At 34.5% G+C, this 17,847-nt stretch overlaps 1 protein-coding gene, 2 non-coding genes and 1 pseudogene across 3 annotated transcripts; 2 read left to right on the top strand and 2 right to left on the bottom strand.

Annotated features, from left to right (window-relative positions):
- Window positions 1-1,157: 1,157 nt before the first annotated feature.
- LOC132297987 (small nucleolar RNA R71) lies at window positions 1,158-1,262 on the bottom strand. Its single transcript, XR_009479475.1, has one exon. It is a non-coding gene; the product is annotated as a small nucleolar RNA R71 (small nucleolar RNA).
- A 1,151-nt stretch (window positions 1,263-2,413) lies between these two features.
- Window positions 2,414-3,325, top strand: LOC132296525 (uncharacterized). The gene has a single exon (XM_059794715.1). The coding sequence runs from the start codon at window positions 2,414-2,416 to the stop codon at window positions 3,323-3,325; it is 912 nt and encodes a 303-aa protein (XP_059650698.1).
- A 12,462-nt stretch (window positions 3,326-15,787) lies between these two features.
- TRNAD-GUC (transfer RNA aspartic acid (anticodon GUC)) lies at window positions 15,788-15,861 on the bottom strand. Its single transcript has one exon. It is a non-coding gene; the product is annotated as a tRNA-Asp (tRNA).
- A 149-nt stretch (window positions 15,862-16,010) lies between these two features.
- Window positions 16,011-17,847, top strand: part of LOC132296523 (photosystem II D2 protein-like) — a 3,995-nt pseudogene continuing 2,158 nt past the window's right edge.

The following is a 17,847-nucleotide window of genomic DNA, read 5'->3' as shown; positions in this document are numbered from 1 at the left end:
AATATAATATTAGAGATTTGATGGATTATGCCTAAAAAAGATAGACCATGTTACACCCTAGAGTAAAGTAGATAGGTAGATGGTTTATGGCAATCGAAGATAGTGCATGCTTAGCTTTAAATTATATTATTTTCTAGTTGAATTAATATGTGCTTGTAGCCATAGTTAATTCTCTATGCATGTGTATGATATATCTCCAATAAATTGATGCAATTAACTGGTGGTGCGACGTTAGTGGTGAAGTCATACCTCTAGTCCTCTCTCTCTATTTTCTACATCATATTTATTCGTTGTTCTTTACTTTATTTTATTTGTTTCGACTTAGTTAATTTAGAATTAATCATCACAATTCAATTATCCTACTTCAAGTTAATTTGGAATTTAAGAAATCTGTTGACAAACTTAATTTACACAAGTCCCTTGGATATGACACCCTTACAAGTAAACCCTATCTGCAAAGATTCCTGCACTTGCGAGTGTTACATATAAATCTCACAACAAGTTTTTGGCACCGTTGCCGGGGATTTGTTTTAGTTCTTGACAGATAATATTAAATTCTATAATTAATTTTAATTAGGATCTTAGTTTAGGATTTTATTTTATTTTATTTCTTTATTTTGATACTATTTTCTTTTAATTATTGCATACTGACATTATATGCTTGGAAGACGTTCTTTGTCACTCCCTTAACTTCCGTTAGACCCAGAAATTGAAAGGACTCTCAGAAACTTGAAGAAAGATTTTGGAGGCCTTAAAAAAGAAAAGATGGCGGATGATCCACTAGCTGCAGAAGTAGTTCGCTGTTTAAAGGATCACTACAAACCAGGTGCATATAACTCTTTATCTGCAGTTCGATATCCTCAAGTGAGGGCCCCTCACTACAAAATTAAGGCCAGTACTCTTCAGTTACTGCCTTCTTTTTACGGTCTATCAAAAGAGGATCCATACCGGCACTTGGATGACTTTGCAGAGGTGTGCAGAATAATAAAAATCCAGAGTTTTGACGATGATGTGCTTAAGCTACACTTTTTTTCCTTTTCATTGAAGGACAAGGCCAAGGACTGGTTTAATTCATTGCCAGCTGACACCATCACTACATGGGCTGAATTGCAACAAAAGTTTTTAAATAAGTACTTTCCCATGGTGAGAACTACTCAATATCGAGATGCTATTACTCGTTTTGCTCAAGGGCCTGACGAGCCTTTTCATGAGGCTTGGGAACGATTCAGAGACCTCATTCGGAAGTGTCCTCATCATAACATGCCAAAATGGCAGCTTGTCAACTTCTTTCATAAGGGGCTCAATGAGGCACAAAGGTATATGGTGGATGCCTTTTGTGGTGGAAATTTTATGTTGAAAAGTGTAGAGGAAGCATGACAACTTTTTGAAAATATATCTGATAATTTTACACAATATGTCTTACCTCCAGTAGCAAGACCTCCTACCATATTGAGGACAGTAGAAAGTGTGAATGAAGCAGGGATAAATCAAGGGCTAGTGAGCCAAATTTATGCATTAACCAAGAGGGTGGATCAATTAATGACTTCACAGTCAAATTGTACTCCTCCTGCGACTAATGTTCAAGGCTTTGAAGTGTGTTCTTTTTGTTCCAGTCCAACTCACCATGTGCCCATTTGTCCAAGTGCATCTTAATATTCAGAAATTCCACAAGAACAAGTTAATGCTACCTATGGAAGGCCCGGAGGGAATAATATGTATTCAAACACTAACAATCCGGCTTGGAGAAACCATCCAAACTTCTCATGGAGAAATCAAGCCACAGGGACATCAGCTCCTCCACCTCAAGTACCTTAAGTACAAGGCAATTTTCAATCTCAAGTTCAGACTTCAAATTCTCAAGAGTGCACTCTTATGAATGCCTTCAGTCAACCTCAACAATTATTATCAATGCTCGAGGCAATGATAGCAAAGCAGTTAGAGCCAACTAATCAACTTGTGCAGTCGCATTCTCAATCCCTTGCCAAGTTAGAGACTCAAGTTGGCGAATTAGCTCAAGCTTTGAATAAAAGAGAAGATGGCAAGCTTCCTAGTCAACCAGTAGCTAATCCAAGAAGTGTGCGTATAATTGATGACATTACTGGCCAAGAAGTTCACCATGAACAAGTGCAAGCAATTACTACTCTGAGAAGTGGTAAGAGAGTTGAAAACAAGGTGGAAGAAGAGGAAGCAAAGAAGGATGAAAAGTGGAAGAAAAGACTTGAAGAGAAAAAGGAGCGTAATGAAAAAGCATAAGAAGTACCTCTAACTATTGAGCCATCTAATGAGCAAAGGCATGTTGTTGTGCCATTCCCTCAGAAACTACAAGAAACATCAAAGGCAGCAAAGCAAGCAAGCAAACTTCAGGACATAATGGAGATGTTCAAACAGGTGAAGATTAATCTCCCATTAAGAAATGTGTACACAGAAGAGGCGTTCAAATAGTCAAGTTCCTAAGAAGGTGCTATTAACTAAGCAAGTCAGTTCCATAATCCAGCATTGCACTGCTCCAAAATTCAAAGATCCAGGCGCTCCAACAATTTCATGCACAATAGGGAATCATCAGGTAGAGCGAGCTCTCCTAGATTTGGGTGCAAGTGTAAATCTTCTTCCTTATTCGGTTTACTTGCAATTCGGATTAGGAGAATTGAAGCCTACCTCCATTATTCTCCAATTGGTAGATAGGTCAACCAAACAACCTCGTGGTGTTATCGAAGATATGATCATCAAATTAGATAAATTCTACTTCCTAGTGGACTTTATTATGCTCGATACTGAGCCAGTTCTGGAGCCAAGGAGGCACATTCCAGTGATCTTTGGTCGTCCTTTCCTTGCGACAGCAAATGCAAGCATAAATTGTAGGAATGGCGTCATGGACTTATCTTTTGACAATATGAAGGTGCGCTTAAATATTTTCAATGCCAGTAATTGCCCTTCAGATGATAAGGAGTGTTTTCTTGTTGATGCCATCGATGAATGTGTTGAAGAGATGGCCCCATTTGCCTTGACAAAAGATCCACTAGAAGTATGCCTGTCTTACTTTGATGCCGAGTCATTTATTGTTGAGAAAAATATTGAAGAGGTAAATGTCATTCTTGATAGAGCCAATATGCATAACATTCCACCATGGAAAATTCCTATTGAGTCACTTCTACCATTGTCAAGTGAACCACCTACGCCATCTTTGAAGTCTCCACCAGAGCTAGAGCTGAAGTCGTTACCTTCTCATTTGAAGAATGCATATCTTGGGCCAGAACACACTCTTCCAATACATAATTCATTCTCGGATGAGCAGCTATTTCAACTTCAGAAAGAGACTTCACCATGATATGCTGATATTATGAATTGGAAAGCGTCAAGAAAGAAGACCGTTCGGCCGGATCGGAAGGAGTGGTGTATTGAAAATTATGTGCCTATAGAAGGAGTTGAATCCGTTACTTTGACGGATCCCATTTACTCCACCTAATCATCCAGGTACCACGTCGCCTATCGACGTTAAATGTAGGAATTGTAGATAGGATTTTTCATTTATGTATTTTTTGTTTTCTCTTTTTCTTTTTAATCTTCTCTTTTGTTTTAGTAGATTAGGAAGATTTAATGTGTTTCGTAGGATTTTTAGTTACTTATGCAGGTTTACAGGTCGTGCTTGTTTCGAAGAAAATAAAAAAACAAAATTTTCCATGGCATACAAAGAAAAAAGGGATGAGTGGAGCAGAACAGAGCATTTTTTGGGTCCAAACATCTACCAAACCGCTTACGGCAGTTTACACCACGTAGATCTCGAAAAAATACCCAAAATGAAAAAAAATTCGTCCAAAACGGACCTTCGATGCCAAAGTTATGGCCGTTTGAAGTTTGCATTCTAAAAAAAAATAAAAAATAAAAAAAAAGAGAAAAAGAAAAAATATTTCGTAACCCTTTCATGGAGTAATCGGAGCTCATGTCTTATATACATAGAGTGTTCGCATGAAGAAATGGGGGTAAGGATAAAGAAAAAGAAAGAGAAAGAAAAAAAATAAATAAATAATATTTTGCCATAGAAAATAACTTGAAAAAAGATCTGAGGAATTGAAGTTATAGAAGTTGGGTTCAATTGAAAAGACATTGCTACATAGGTGATTTGCTAGTTCACAAATTTCACATCATTGGGGATTGAATTTGCTATTGTTCTTGTTATATAAGTGTGTGGGAAACATTGGGATGAAGTATGAAAATAGGGACTAAGGAGTATAGTCAGATGATAATTTTTAAAATTACTTTTGTGTGGTCTTCCCTTTGATTATTGTGATGATATAAGAATAAGTTGATTGCTAGTGGATTGAATATTGTTGTATGTTTATGGGTATCATCTCTGGAAACCCTCACGAGACTTCACTCGTCCACTAGGGGTAACCTAGGGGTTTAAAAAGCTTGTTACATACGCTAAATGCAATCGTGATTCCCACAAAAGTGGCATTTATGTTTTCTTTAGTTTTATTGCTATGGGACTAGCAATATGTAAGTTTGGGGGTGTGTTAGGCGCTGAATGTTACACATTTTAGCCCCTTAACTTGCATGTCTTATTCAGTTTGTAGTAGTTTATTTTAGATTTTACATTGTTTTACTGTTTTTATTCATTTTAAGGCTTTAATTGTAAAATTAGTCAAGACTAGTAATTCTGAGCTTTAAAAGATGACTTTTCGTGGGACCGAGCAATGTTGAAGATTCAAGTCTAATTATACTTAGAAAATAGTCCAAAAGAAGCTACAAGTTGATGAGAATGGAAAGAAGAAGAAGAGGAAAACTCTTTCTCCAACAAGGAAAATTTCGCCAAAGTTGGTAACTTAAACCCGTTTTGGTAATCTGGTAACTTAAGCATGACCTATCAAACTAGTCACAATTGTAGCACACATCAATCTAGAGAATCATGGAATTTGCAATAATAAGTCATGGAATATAAAAGCAAGTATAGATTGTTTTACCTACCTACAAGCATGAATTAAATTGTAGAACAACCTATCAAGCATAAGAATAATTCATCAAATTAATTTACAAACCCATTCAATGAAAACCCATGCTTAGCCATCACTAAATTCTTAACTAATTACACATAGACATGCAACCAACATAGAGAAACTAATATAGAGATCAATTCCCAAATAATCACACATAAGACAACATGTAATCAAATAGAGAATCAACAGAAAGAATTAATCCATATGAATCATGTAAGAAATAATTCCTAATTTAATCACACATAGACATGTAAATAAATTAGAGAATTAATAGGAAGAATTAAACCATAGAAATCATAGAAATATACCAAGATTCATTAAATTCACAAGGCTAGAACACTAATCACAATAATATATATAAATCTCCAAAAATCGAAATACAAGGGTTTAGATTACACAAGACTTAGGGCTCATCCAAGCCCTAAGTGTAGATCTAGCCAATCATGGAGGAGGTGGATGTGATCATGAAACCCTCAAGGGTAAGCTCCAAACATGGCTCCATCTTCTTCTTCTTCTTCTTTGAAGCTCTAGAGAGAAAGAGAGAGAGAGAGAGTGGATCTAGAGATGGGTTCTTGAGATTTGCCTCCACTTTCCTCTTTTTTTCTAACCCTAATTTCTAACTTTTCTAGAGAGAGAAATTAAAATTACAATGTAAAAGTAAAATAATAAAAAGCTCTCTTACAAAATGGGTCACTTTCCTTTTAAATAAAAGGTCATTTTCTTAGCCACTTTTCAGAAATATAGCCCAAAAATATCTAATTCCGCAACTTTTTGGTAGGTGGAAATCAGCGCGCTCGGAAATTAGACAGCTCATAGCCAGCACATTTTCGATCGATCCAACTTTTATTCGATCGATCAGAGTTTGTTCGATCGATCCAACTTTTGATCGATCTGGGTTCGATCGATCCAACTCTAATCGATCTCACTTTTCTCAAATCTATCAGACTTTTCTCAGATCTATCCAACTTGGCAGTTTTTCAGCATCAGTCTCCTTTTGCTCCAAATTAGCGTCCTTTTGCTCTAAATTCTCACAAAGACTTAGTTTGACTCCGAAAAGGCCTTAAGAAGCCATTTTTAGCTCGTTTTAACTTTATTGACCTAAAAAGGGAAATAACACGAAATTAGTCTAAAACGGGAAAATAAGATAAATAAAGGTCCTATAACACTTAAGCTTAAGGGGTTTAAATGCGCACTTTTTAGCGCTCATCAATATATATGACATAGACTATAAAGAATCAATTGAAAGAATTATCAATATAAACCTTGATATAACCAAGTTAGAATTCACATGATCAAACACTAATTACAATACATAACCCTCAAAATTAAAAGACAAATGTTTAATTGCACAAGCTTAGGGCTCATCCAAGCCCTAAGTGAAGAATTAGCCACTCCTGGAGAAGGTAGATGTTATCATGGTGGTCTCATAATCCATTTCCATGCTTGGGTTCATCTTCTTCTTCCTAAGTAGAAACCCTAGAGAGAGTGTGTGAATATAAAAAGAGTGCCCCAAAATATCCCAAATCCAATCTCTAATGTTCTACAAAATACCAACCTCCTTGTAAAATGGTTCAATCCTCGATTTATAGGTGGCTCTTGTGATCTCAAATTAGTCAGACCACGTACACAAGGACACCCTTTTGATTTCACCCCGAGCCTCCTTGAATCAAGGCTTAAATTCTGATTTTCGCAACTATTAGGGCCCTTTCGATCAATCAGAGCCTTGGCTCAATCGATCATAGGTTATTGAAGATATTTATGTGGATAAAGACAAAGTGCTCGATCGATCACGGATGTTGCTCGATCGATCATAGGTTATTGGAGATATTTATTTGGATAAGAACAAAGTGCTCGATCCTTCAAGGCTTCTGCCTTGATCGTTCAGAGTTCGATCGATCAGGGATATAAAGTTTTTAGCTCAGCTTCCTTTTTGCTCTGATTTCTCACCAAGAATTTTGTTGACTTTCCCAAGGCTCTCAAACACCAAGCTTAGTTCATTTCAACCTTATGCACCTGAAAATAGAAATAAGACAAAATAAGACTAAAGCGGGAAAATAAAGATAGAATAAGGTTCTATTTTATCAAATATAACTGCTGAAATGTACATATTTCAACACTTATCGGTCAATAAAGATGATAAGCAGTTTTCTTAGCACTGAAATGCCCAGCACAAGCAAGGTGTGGCAAAAGACTAGGACACTTGGAATTTCACTTTCAGACACACATCGCCTAATGATTTGGTCGGGACAATACCGAAACAACATTGGATCTTCACAATAGTATTTCCGAATGTTAGCAAAGAAGTGATACTTCTCTTGCTTTGACCAATTGGTAAGGAGTTTGCCAATTGCAAAAATTAATTGAAAACAAAATAATGCCTCAAAGCCTGAATTTATAATTTTTTTCTTGTAAGCCAAACCATTTAACATGTTTGTGAAAATTATAAACTCATGACCATCTAAATGTGTCAAAGAGAGAGAATAAATATTTTATTTTTCGTATTATCAACTATCAAATTAATTATACACACACACACACACACACACACACACACACACACACACAAATAGGATTGGGGGTTTTTATAACATTACAACATAGATAATCTAAAAGTGGTTTGCTATAGTATAAAGAAAAACAAATGATCTTTATAGATACCATTCAGTTAACTAAAAAAGGACTTTATGATTAAAAATGAAAAGGAAAAAAATATAATTCCTATATTGATCTTTTAACCATTTATTACCTTCTCATTTATTTTCTTGATTTCCCATAATTTTTTTTGCTACAGTTTCAGTTACTATTTTTTCAAATTTGATGTTTGATATCACACAATAATCTTGATATAGTATGACAGAATATACATATTAGTAAGGGTAAAGTGCAATAAACCCCATTGCACAAAACCCCCTTGAATTAACAAATGTCCCCCTGAACTATTAAAAAGTTATGGTTAATTTGTAGTCATTCGAATTTAGTTTGTGATCAACCATAATTAATACAAAATAAATACAAGTAGCAATAATGTAAATATTGAAAATATAACCCTCTAACTATTAATTACATAATTACCCAAAGTACCCGTCTAAGGATTCCGAAGAATCTACCTAATAAATCAAAGTAATTACTAATTAATAAAAGAGTCTATACTTTTCCCATGCTTAAGAGTCAAATGCCATAACAGTGATAGGGAGCAATTGCATACGACGGCTCTTGCAATATATCTCAACCTAACGCGGATTTAGTTCAATTCTTAGTTAATAATGAGTCCATCCATAATTACCGACTATGAACTATTTATGATTACTATTTATATTCATGTATTGATCGCCATCACATACATATATAAATATCTTTTGTAATCAAGTGGACACTATCAACTCTATAATGAATCGAAACATAATACATTGAATTCACCAATTGTATAAAGCATAAATATTTCAAATATGTTAAGAACATATGTCATTTTAATCCAAATAGAAATTTACTATGTCAGGGCATATAAATCCTGTGATACCCCTCAAATCCGAGACATGGGTTGATCACGCCCAAGCCCAAACCCGAGGGATATTAGACAATTAAGTAATAAATAAGCATTGAGTACAAAAAGAAATATGAAAAAATAAATGAGTGGAAACAAAACTAACTAATAAATCCATGAATTTCTTAATTAAATAATCCTCCAATAAAATATTCAAAACCTCCGATATCATTACAACTCGGGAATCTATCTAGTGGACCCTTAATAATATCCCAACTAAAACATAAAATTGAAAAGAAGATAACATAGATAAAATCCTACATCAGGTCGGTAGAGTGATGATGACTGTCTCTGCTCGGCACAGTCAAGCTCTAAGACTGAAACTGCTGAACACTTGAAAAATAATGGTGGGTCATGCCCACGAACAAGTTCTACTCTACTACAATCCAAATAGAGACCCGATACACGTATACACCCTATTCAACTCAATAATATCTAAGTAGTCCATATATATACACACACACACACACACTAAAGGAATCTTACTAGACTATAGGGTTGTCTCAACCTGAATAGTAGGTAACATGCAAAAACGCACATATAGTGGACATGAGTGCCTAGACCTACCAGGGTACACAACTACACCTATATCTAACTACACATCCCTGGTGATATACGCACCTTAACCATAATCCTGAGACTTAAGCTCATATCATAACACCATATATATATATATATATATATAATTCGTATAATAAAATGTCGTCCATCTAATAAGTGGCCTGACATGAATACGTAGGACTTAACATATTAGTTAATCCGTCCCTAATAAATCCAAGTAGGTATGACTTAACTTCTTTGGTTAATCCATCCCTAGAATACCACCATTCTATATTGGTGCATTAATCCATACAAAGATGCATACAATTATAAATACATCCATTGATCTCATATAGACATAATATAAAACATGTGTACAATTCTTGCATATTATTTAGCAATAATAATAAATTTAGATAGTATGCATATAATTTATTTTATACAAATTATCAGGCATCTCAAATAGACTATATAACATCCACAACATGATTAAACTATTTCAATTCAGTTAATTGATTTAAAACAGTTTAAAACAATATCCATAAATTAACCATTATGTTAATTATATTCCAAACCTAGCATATTATTATATATTATACATTCTAGTTAATTGTTGGGTTCAAGAAATTCATTAAAATAATTTAAACAGACCCAACCATCCCTAGGTACCAACCCCCATGCCAAAATCCTACACTAGACAACACAGACGACGGTTACAGGTACTGGTCGACTGGTTTCCTCCAAGCGTCAACTGGTTTAAGCAAACCGATTGACCGAATCACCCAGATGTTGACCGGTTTGTGCCAACCAGTCAACTGAAAACCCTAGACATTGACCGGTTTATGAAAATCGGTCAACCGATTCCCAAATCGGTCGACGTGTCTGTAATACCCCTAATTTTAAAAGGATAGTCTCGGTATTTAATTAATTGATTTCAATGCATTGATATTTAATTAATTGATTTAAATGCATTTTTAATTATTTAATTAATTTTCTTGGCTATTTGTTTAGTTTTTTTTAATTGTTTATTTGAAGTAATTGATTATGTGTTTAGTTGAAATAAATGGCTAATTAAATTGTATGATTGATGATGTGTTTTTGGTTGCTTAAATGTTAGGTGCTTACTTGTAATTTATTTGTTAAGAATTAAATGGGTATTTTTATTTGGTTTTATTTTGTTTTAGATGGTTTTGGATAATAGGAATAGACCATCCAATTGAGTTACATGGACTACTTGGATAGGCCACTAAATGGGTATGGAGATTATCCACGGGAAGTTATGCATATATATATGGGTATATATGTATATATAAGGAGGTAATATTTTATTATAATTTTTGTCAATATTGTGACAGCCTTGGTTTTTCAAGCCAATGCGTCCTGTGATGAACCGAAGATTGACTCGATAATGGATCTGAATGCTGAAGTGAAAACAGAAAACAAGACTCTAAGAAGTCAAAGTGACCTTCCATGAGGTTGTGAAACTCAATGAGAACTGATGTGGAAGCAAAATATCAAAAATATGACAAATAAGCCCCTAAGGGCAAAATGGTAATTTTTTAAAAATATGAACTCGGGTGCCATTGAGCACACCGCTGGGAAGATAATGAAAAATTAATCAAGATGAACTCAAGAATTGCATGATTCGGAGTCCGGACGAAGGAGAAACGGCATGACGAAGAAAAATGAGCACTTAAGGCAAAAAAGGATAAACTGGTAATTATCCAGGAAGATCCGGGTGCAACCGAGCACACTGTTGGAAAGACAGCGAAAAATTAGTCAAGTTCAAAAAAAAGTTCACTCGATTTGGAGTCCGAACAAGGAAGAAACGAGGGTTTGATGTTGAGATGTCGCGACGGCCCGACGAAGGCTATGGCATGCCCGGCGCCCATGCGCAGGCCCACCGGCGCCCCATGCGGTGCCCAATGGCATGCACATGCTGACAGCAAGAAAAAAAAAGTGAGTTTCTAGAACTGAGGCTTGAAACGGATGTTGAAATGAGTTTTTCTGGAAAAACACGAAGAAGAAACCCCCCCTAAAATCGAGTTTTTTACCCGACTATGTAGAAGGAAATGAAAAAAACTCACTGCGAAATCCCAAAACGCCCCTAGATCAGAACTGGACAAGAGGGCAAAAAGCTGCTACAGTAACTGTCCACAACTGAGATCAAAAACGAGCTACCAAACGAATTTTTCTGGAAAAACATAAAGAAGAAACCCCTCTCGAAATCAAATTTTCTACCCAGCCACGTAAGAGAAAATGAAAAAAATAACTGTAAAATGCCTAAAATGCCCCTTCATGAAATCAGGTCATGAGGGTTAAAAAGCTGCTAAAATGCAAAACTGAAAGCTGAACTTTGTGAGGGATTTTCGGTACCAAGATGACATTTTCTAGAAAAAGACGAAGAAGAAACCCCCCCCTAAAATCACATTTTCTAAGTGATCATGTAAATATCGGAATTTATTTCTTAAAGAAAAACCCCAAAATGCCCTAAAATTATATTATGCAATAAAAATGTAAAATGAGTCCATAGGAGGCTCAAATCACCAAGGATGAAGTTTTTCTTGAAAATGATCATACACGTAAATGTAACTTACCCATTAGGATGTGCTACAATGGTCCACGGCTTAAAAATATCGCTGATGCAAAATTCGACCCCCCCATGGCCAAAAAGGCAAAAATGAATTAAAAATGGAAAATTTGGAAACTAAAATTAACAAATGATTTCAAATTACCATTTGGCCCTTGGCCACACTTCATGCATATTAAGTAGGTCCTAATGAATGTGCTCGTGCACACTCTGCATCATCCGATTTGGAAATGAACCCTTAAAGGCTTGGATTTTACTATTTTAGCCCAAAATGCAAAGTATGAAACTAAAATGCAAAAATAAAAACAAAATGGTGATTGGCCCTTGGCCACACCTCATACATATTAAATGAATGCTAGCTAGATAATGAATTTCACACCCGATGCACACTCCGGTGCAAAAATGTCATACTAAAACCCTAATTCTTATATATTCTCACTAAAGGCAAGATTTCAACATTTATGAATATACATGAATTTCAAATATAGTTTGGCCCTTGGCCTCATATCATATACATAAAATGAGAATCAAAAGTGTGCTTAGGCACACATTACAAGTTTGAAATTAAATATACACATTTGATAAGTAAGGCTACGAATGGCTTTTCAAGCCAACCTTTACAAGAATGGAACCTTCAAGTCCACAAATCATCCAACCATAATGAGAATCTCAACCTTGATTCCTGTACCTGAAAAATGTCCCCACTACGTGGGTGAGTAACATAAAGCTATTCGTAAGAAATGAGCATGCATCGACCTAGCATTTTATAATTTTATCACCTTAAGGTGAAACATGTTAAAGGGGCTCATGCCACCTAACGTCTATATCAAAAGTGAGACTCAGGGAGCATCCTAACTACCTTAGAACATTTCTAGCATAAATCACATCATTCATGCAATTCAAACAACATAAGTGCATGCTATACAAAGCAACAAGATATAGATTATCAAAATCATCAACTTGAAATCTAAAATGCGAAAACAGTTAAAGTGGGTTATGCCACCTAACATCTATGTTTCAAATGAATTTATAGGATCATTCCTAAGTTGCATTTGAACAATATAGCATGGATGTATTTAACAATATCAAAATTTACAATGATTCATTAAGATCATAAAGTATAGATGTACTTAACAACATCAAAATTTATAATGATTCATTAAAATCATAAAGCATAGATGTACTTAACAACATCAAAATCACCAATAGCCAAAACTACAAGTCACAATTTAAACATGATTGTTAACTTGTAATTGAATGTGAAAACAAAAGTGGGAGACTTGGACATCTAAGCTCGAAATTCTACCGAGACCTCAATGGTTATTCTGGACACTAACCCACGAGTCATACCACCCCTAGTGCGCACTATATTGTAGGGAGCTCTCTATCTCCTGTACTAGAGCCAAACTCCAGCCATGTCACAGTAACCATGTCCCAAGTGACTCCAAAATAAATAAGTTAACAACTTAAATACGTATTAAATAGTACACGAAACTACCTTCATGCACAAGTAGGTTGAAACCACATAATACATTCTTTAAATACATAACTACTATAAGATGACAATATCGAATTGTCAGAGTGCGATTCATTACATGCTATAACAACATCACATGTCGAATCTTCAGTGTGCAATTCGTTACACGCTATAACAATATATTGCAATATTGAAAACAGAAATCATAAATCTATTACAAGTCTATAATCATGCTTCAAACATAATACCAATGTCAAACACATGATTTAATCAATAATGCAATAGAAACAAAAATTAATCAAGTAAACTAATTAATTTCTCTAAGTTTCAAATCTCAATCAAATGATCTCTAATTAACACATGTTAAACAACATAGCATGGTCATTGCATATACTAATTCAAAAACTTAATTAGGCCAATGAAATCATTAAATAGATTTTAATTAATCTTTTTAATTAAAATCTCTAGATTTTTATACTTATCCAAATGCTCTCAAATTAAAGTATGTTAAAGAACATGCCAAGACTTAATTTAAAAGCATGTCACAAGTTAATTTCATGCAAGGTACGCCCATGAGAATTAAACTTTCACTAAAGATAATTATTAAATAAAAAGTGTAATTCTTATTCAAATAATTTCAATTTATGATATGTTAACAAACATATCAAAGCATAATTTATCATCATGCCACAATTTAATTCTGAACTATATACATCCTTGAAATTTAAATCTTATACAAAGAAATAAATATTACTAATTTTCTAGATTTTATACAAAGTATCCAAACAAGTTGTATATTCATGGAAAACACTCAATACAACACATAAAAAATCCTAAAACATCCCCTACCTCAATTTGAGATGGAAATCTCAAAAGCCACCAAAATGAAATGGCTTCGAATCCGACAATACTTCGGAGTTTTGTTAGGGACAACACCATGAACATTAAACTCCAAAGAGGACCTACCAAAATCCTAACTTGACCTCAAACCCGAACTAAAAAATTGGCCAAAAACGGGTTCTAATAAGGGGGAAAGATACACGTAGTCAAGACAAACACAAAACGCAAAGGCACTATGACTTTTTAACAAAGGGAAGGAAGTTTAATTGAGAGAAGAAGGGTGGTAGCCCCCATTGGGCTGCCATGGCAGCTTCTGGTTGTGCATGAAGAGAGGGGAAGATGACTTTTTAATTTTATAACCCCTTATTTATAGGAAAACCCTAAAAGTGCCCCGAACGGGCCTCGCCAGGTCCGAAAAAGTGAAATTTGAGCAGACGCGCTCAAATGGTAAAACTCCGTGAACAAAAAAGAACCAAAATGAGAAAATATAAACAATGGAAGAATGGCATCAAAAATTGAGAAACTGGAGACCATCCAATTGAAGTCAAGTTTTAAGACGCGAAATTGGAATCCTTTTCATTTTTTTCTTCAATCAACTCAGAAGTCAAGTTTTATTCAAATTAATTAATCATTTTGACTGATTGCTTTTACATAAATGATAAGTAGAAAAGCAGTAGGAACTAGAATGAACAGTGCAGTAACAATAAATGCGAGAATATTTACTTCCATAATCTCATCATTTTTTTACTTCGCAATAACTCGGGATTTAATCCCATAGAGATGAAAAATCTTTCGCCTATAAATTCAATGGATGGATTACCTCTCGATCATATTGAATCGGGTCAATATTATAAATAACAATATCTGAGCTATCAAATCAATTCATCGTCGAGAATTGAATAGTATAACATAGGAAGATCTTTTATCCATACAGAATCCAAAATTAGATTCCTGATCCAATCAAGAATTTTTTTTATTTATTTGATCATTCTTTTTTCTTTTCTATAACCTACCCTACGTCTTCCTTGTACAATCATCTGATGAAGTATCATCTGACCGCCTTCCAACTTCCATTAATCACAAACCCAAACAAACACTAGAAGTGAAATGGAAAAAGAAAGGAGTTAAGTTCTAAACTCCATTTTAATGATCTAATTTTCTTGGAAGACAAAGAAGTGTGATAAAGATGAGTCCCAGTATAAAAGATATAATATTCCATCAAATTCAGTATTTTAGGATTTGATTTGTTCTTTATTCGATAGGACCCCGAAAAGAAAACGGAAAAATAAGAAGGAAAACTTTTCAATTCCTTTCTTTTGCTAGGAGTGGCGGGATCCTTGTTTGATCTTTATCTTCCCCCTTCTTAGATTAGTACGGGGCACATATATCAAAAGCTCAGTGTGCAATTTGAATGAAATAGATTTTTCAAATTTAAATTAGTAATTGAAGTTACACAAAATTGGGGCCAGAAAAAAAGATAATGGAATCTGGAAAAGTATTATATTAGGTAGGGTAATTATGTTAAATTCATTTTGTATCGTACAAGAAATGAATCCCATTTGCGTATGTGCTCCCGAGAAAGATATGGTACTCTATTCCATTAGGGGGATCGGGAGCAATCGAAAAAACAGATCCAGTATCTCTTGGAATCCTGAATAAAATGCTACCAATAATTGTACTAATCGACATATGTCTTTCTCCCATCAATCGGTACTAGTTAAAGTAATGCAAATTTCCTTATTTGTTTGATGAGAAATGCGAAAGGAAAGAAAAAAGAACTAAGGGACGAATTTTTTTATTGAATCCGTCGGGATTGACGGGGCTCGAACCCGCAGCTTCCGCCTTGACAGGGCGGTGCTCTGACCAATTGAACTACAATCCCAGGAAAATAGGGGATATAGCAGAAAATGCGATTCTTTTTTATTCCTCCGTATCAGATATTTCTGAAGGACAGGGGAGTTATACCAGTTCATGGTAGATTGGCAAATTATTGGGCCGAGCTGGATTTGAACCAGTGTAAACATATTGCCAATGAATTTACAGTCCGTCCCCATTAACCGCTTGGGCATTGACCCAGCAAGAATCAATTTGAGGCTTATTGATAATCCACGATCAATTTTCTTTTGTAGTACCCTACACCCTACCCCCAGGGGAAGTCGAATCCCCACTGCCTCCTTGAAAGAGAGATGTCCTGAACCACTAGACGATAGGGGCATACTTGCCCAACTGCCATCAGACTCTGATCATAGTATGAACAGTTTTGGAAATTGTCAATATAATGGAATGGTATGATTAGACCCGAGGGATTTTTCCGTTTTTGATGATTTCATAGCATTTTTGATTCGTCAATTCATATTCATGTTCATGAATCATTCATTTTAATCGCCATTCTATATTGAAATCTATTTATAGAAATCGATATTAATATATTTTTATATTAAATAAAAATAATACGAAGGATAGGATTAGGATTCGTTTAGGGAGCGATTTGTTCGTCATAAAAGAAAAAAGGGGTTAAGTTCCATTTCTCCTACTTTCGTTCATTGGTTCAGTCATTGTTAAAATAAGATATGCCTATCTCTATCTCACATTACGCCAGGAAATTCATAAACGATAAATCTGGGAAGAGGAATCAAGAAGTTATCGAAAATCATTTTTTTTTTTTCTAAGAATTTGGTTCAAGGGACAGGGAGAATCTCTTCATTACATGATTCGAAGAAATATCTTGAATCTATGTCGAATTGATAGGTGTACATGTATCAATCAAGTGAATTTCGTTTTGCTAAGGATTAATTCAATAAAAGAAAAGCAATTGGGGTTGATCTTGAAACAATTCATTGCATTTTACCCTAGACTTGCTAGGGAAATTCATTTTCTCATTCAAGAATGAGCCGCTGGCTACTATGGGTGTACTCCATGTACTTATGTATATAATATATATACTTAGATCTATTTTGATTTTATCCGCATAGTGACTCATTCAGTAATTGAATTAATAATTGAATTAAATAGGCCCTTTTAACTCAGGGGTAGAGTAACGCCATGGTAAGGCGTAAGTCATCGGTTCAAATCTGATAAGGGGCTTTTACTTTTTTTCCATAAAAACCCAGTCGTTGTATTCATATTTGAAAGGGGAATGTCAATATTGTTTATATTTGTAATAAAAAAAGTAACCAACTGTAGAAAATAAGTTATTATTCTAATGAGTTATAGTATAGTAGTTATAAAGTTGAGCATTTGTTCAATAAAAAAATATAATTATCATGAATAATGATAAGTCGTCTCTTAAATCACCACCTATTTCGATTTTCCATTATGATAATAAAATCCATTGTAAAGATTCAAAATCAACAAAAGAAAAAGTAAGTGGACCTGACCCATTGAATCATGACTATATCCGCTATTCTGATATTAAAATTCGATAGAGATGAAATAAAAACAGTTGGCCTTTTTTATTTCATTTCTTTGGACTCTGCAAGAATTTGTCGATATTTCTGATTAATTCTTCATCTTCCTAGATGTTCCATAGGAATAAATTGTTATTCCGTTCCTCCACAGAGAAACGTTTACTCCAAGTTACAACACAAGAACCATTTTCAATATCTTTCTTTGATTCCAGAACAAGATTAATATATATCTATATAGAAGATTTATATATTGAAATCTATATCTATCAGATCACGGCTTCATGTACCAAATATTTCCATATCGACGCATTTGATAGTTTTGTTCCTCCATGGATGCGAGAAAGAGACTTTCATTTCCAGTCTCCTATTTATTTTATTGAATATTGTATTGAGTATTTAATTTAAGGAAAAACTAGGAAATTCTCTCTTTTTCTAACAGATAAAAATAAATAGAAAAATAT

The sequence above is a fragment of the Cornus florida genome, unplaced genomic scaffold, assembly GCF_030987335.1.
Source record: "Cornus florida cultivar Cherokee Brave unplaced genomic scaffold, ASM3098733v1 CherokeeBrave_3.0.0_Hap2_Chr02, whole genome shotgun sequence".
Lineage (NCBI taxonomy): Eukaryota > Viridiplantae > Streptophyta > Magnoliopsida > Cornales > Cornaceae > Cornus > Cornus florida.
This window is presented reverse-complemented; position numbering and strand designations above follow the sequence as displayed.

Bases quoted from the DNA above. Each gene is read 5' to 3' on its own strand.
- LOC132296525 (XM_059794715.1), top strand. From the start codon at position 2,414: ATGTGTACACAGAAGAGGCGTTCAAATAGTCAAGTTCCTAAGAAGGTG.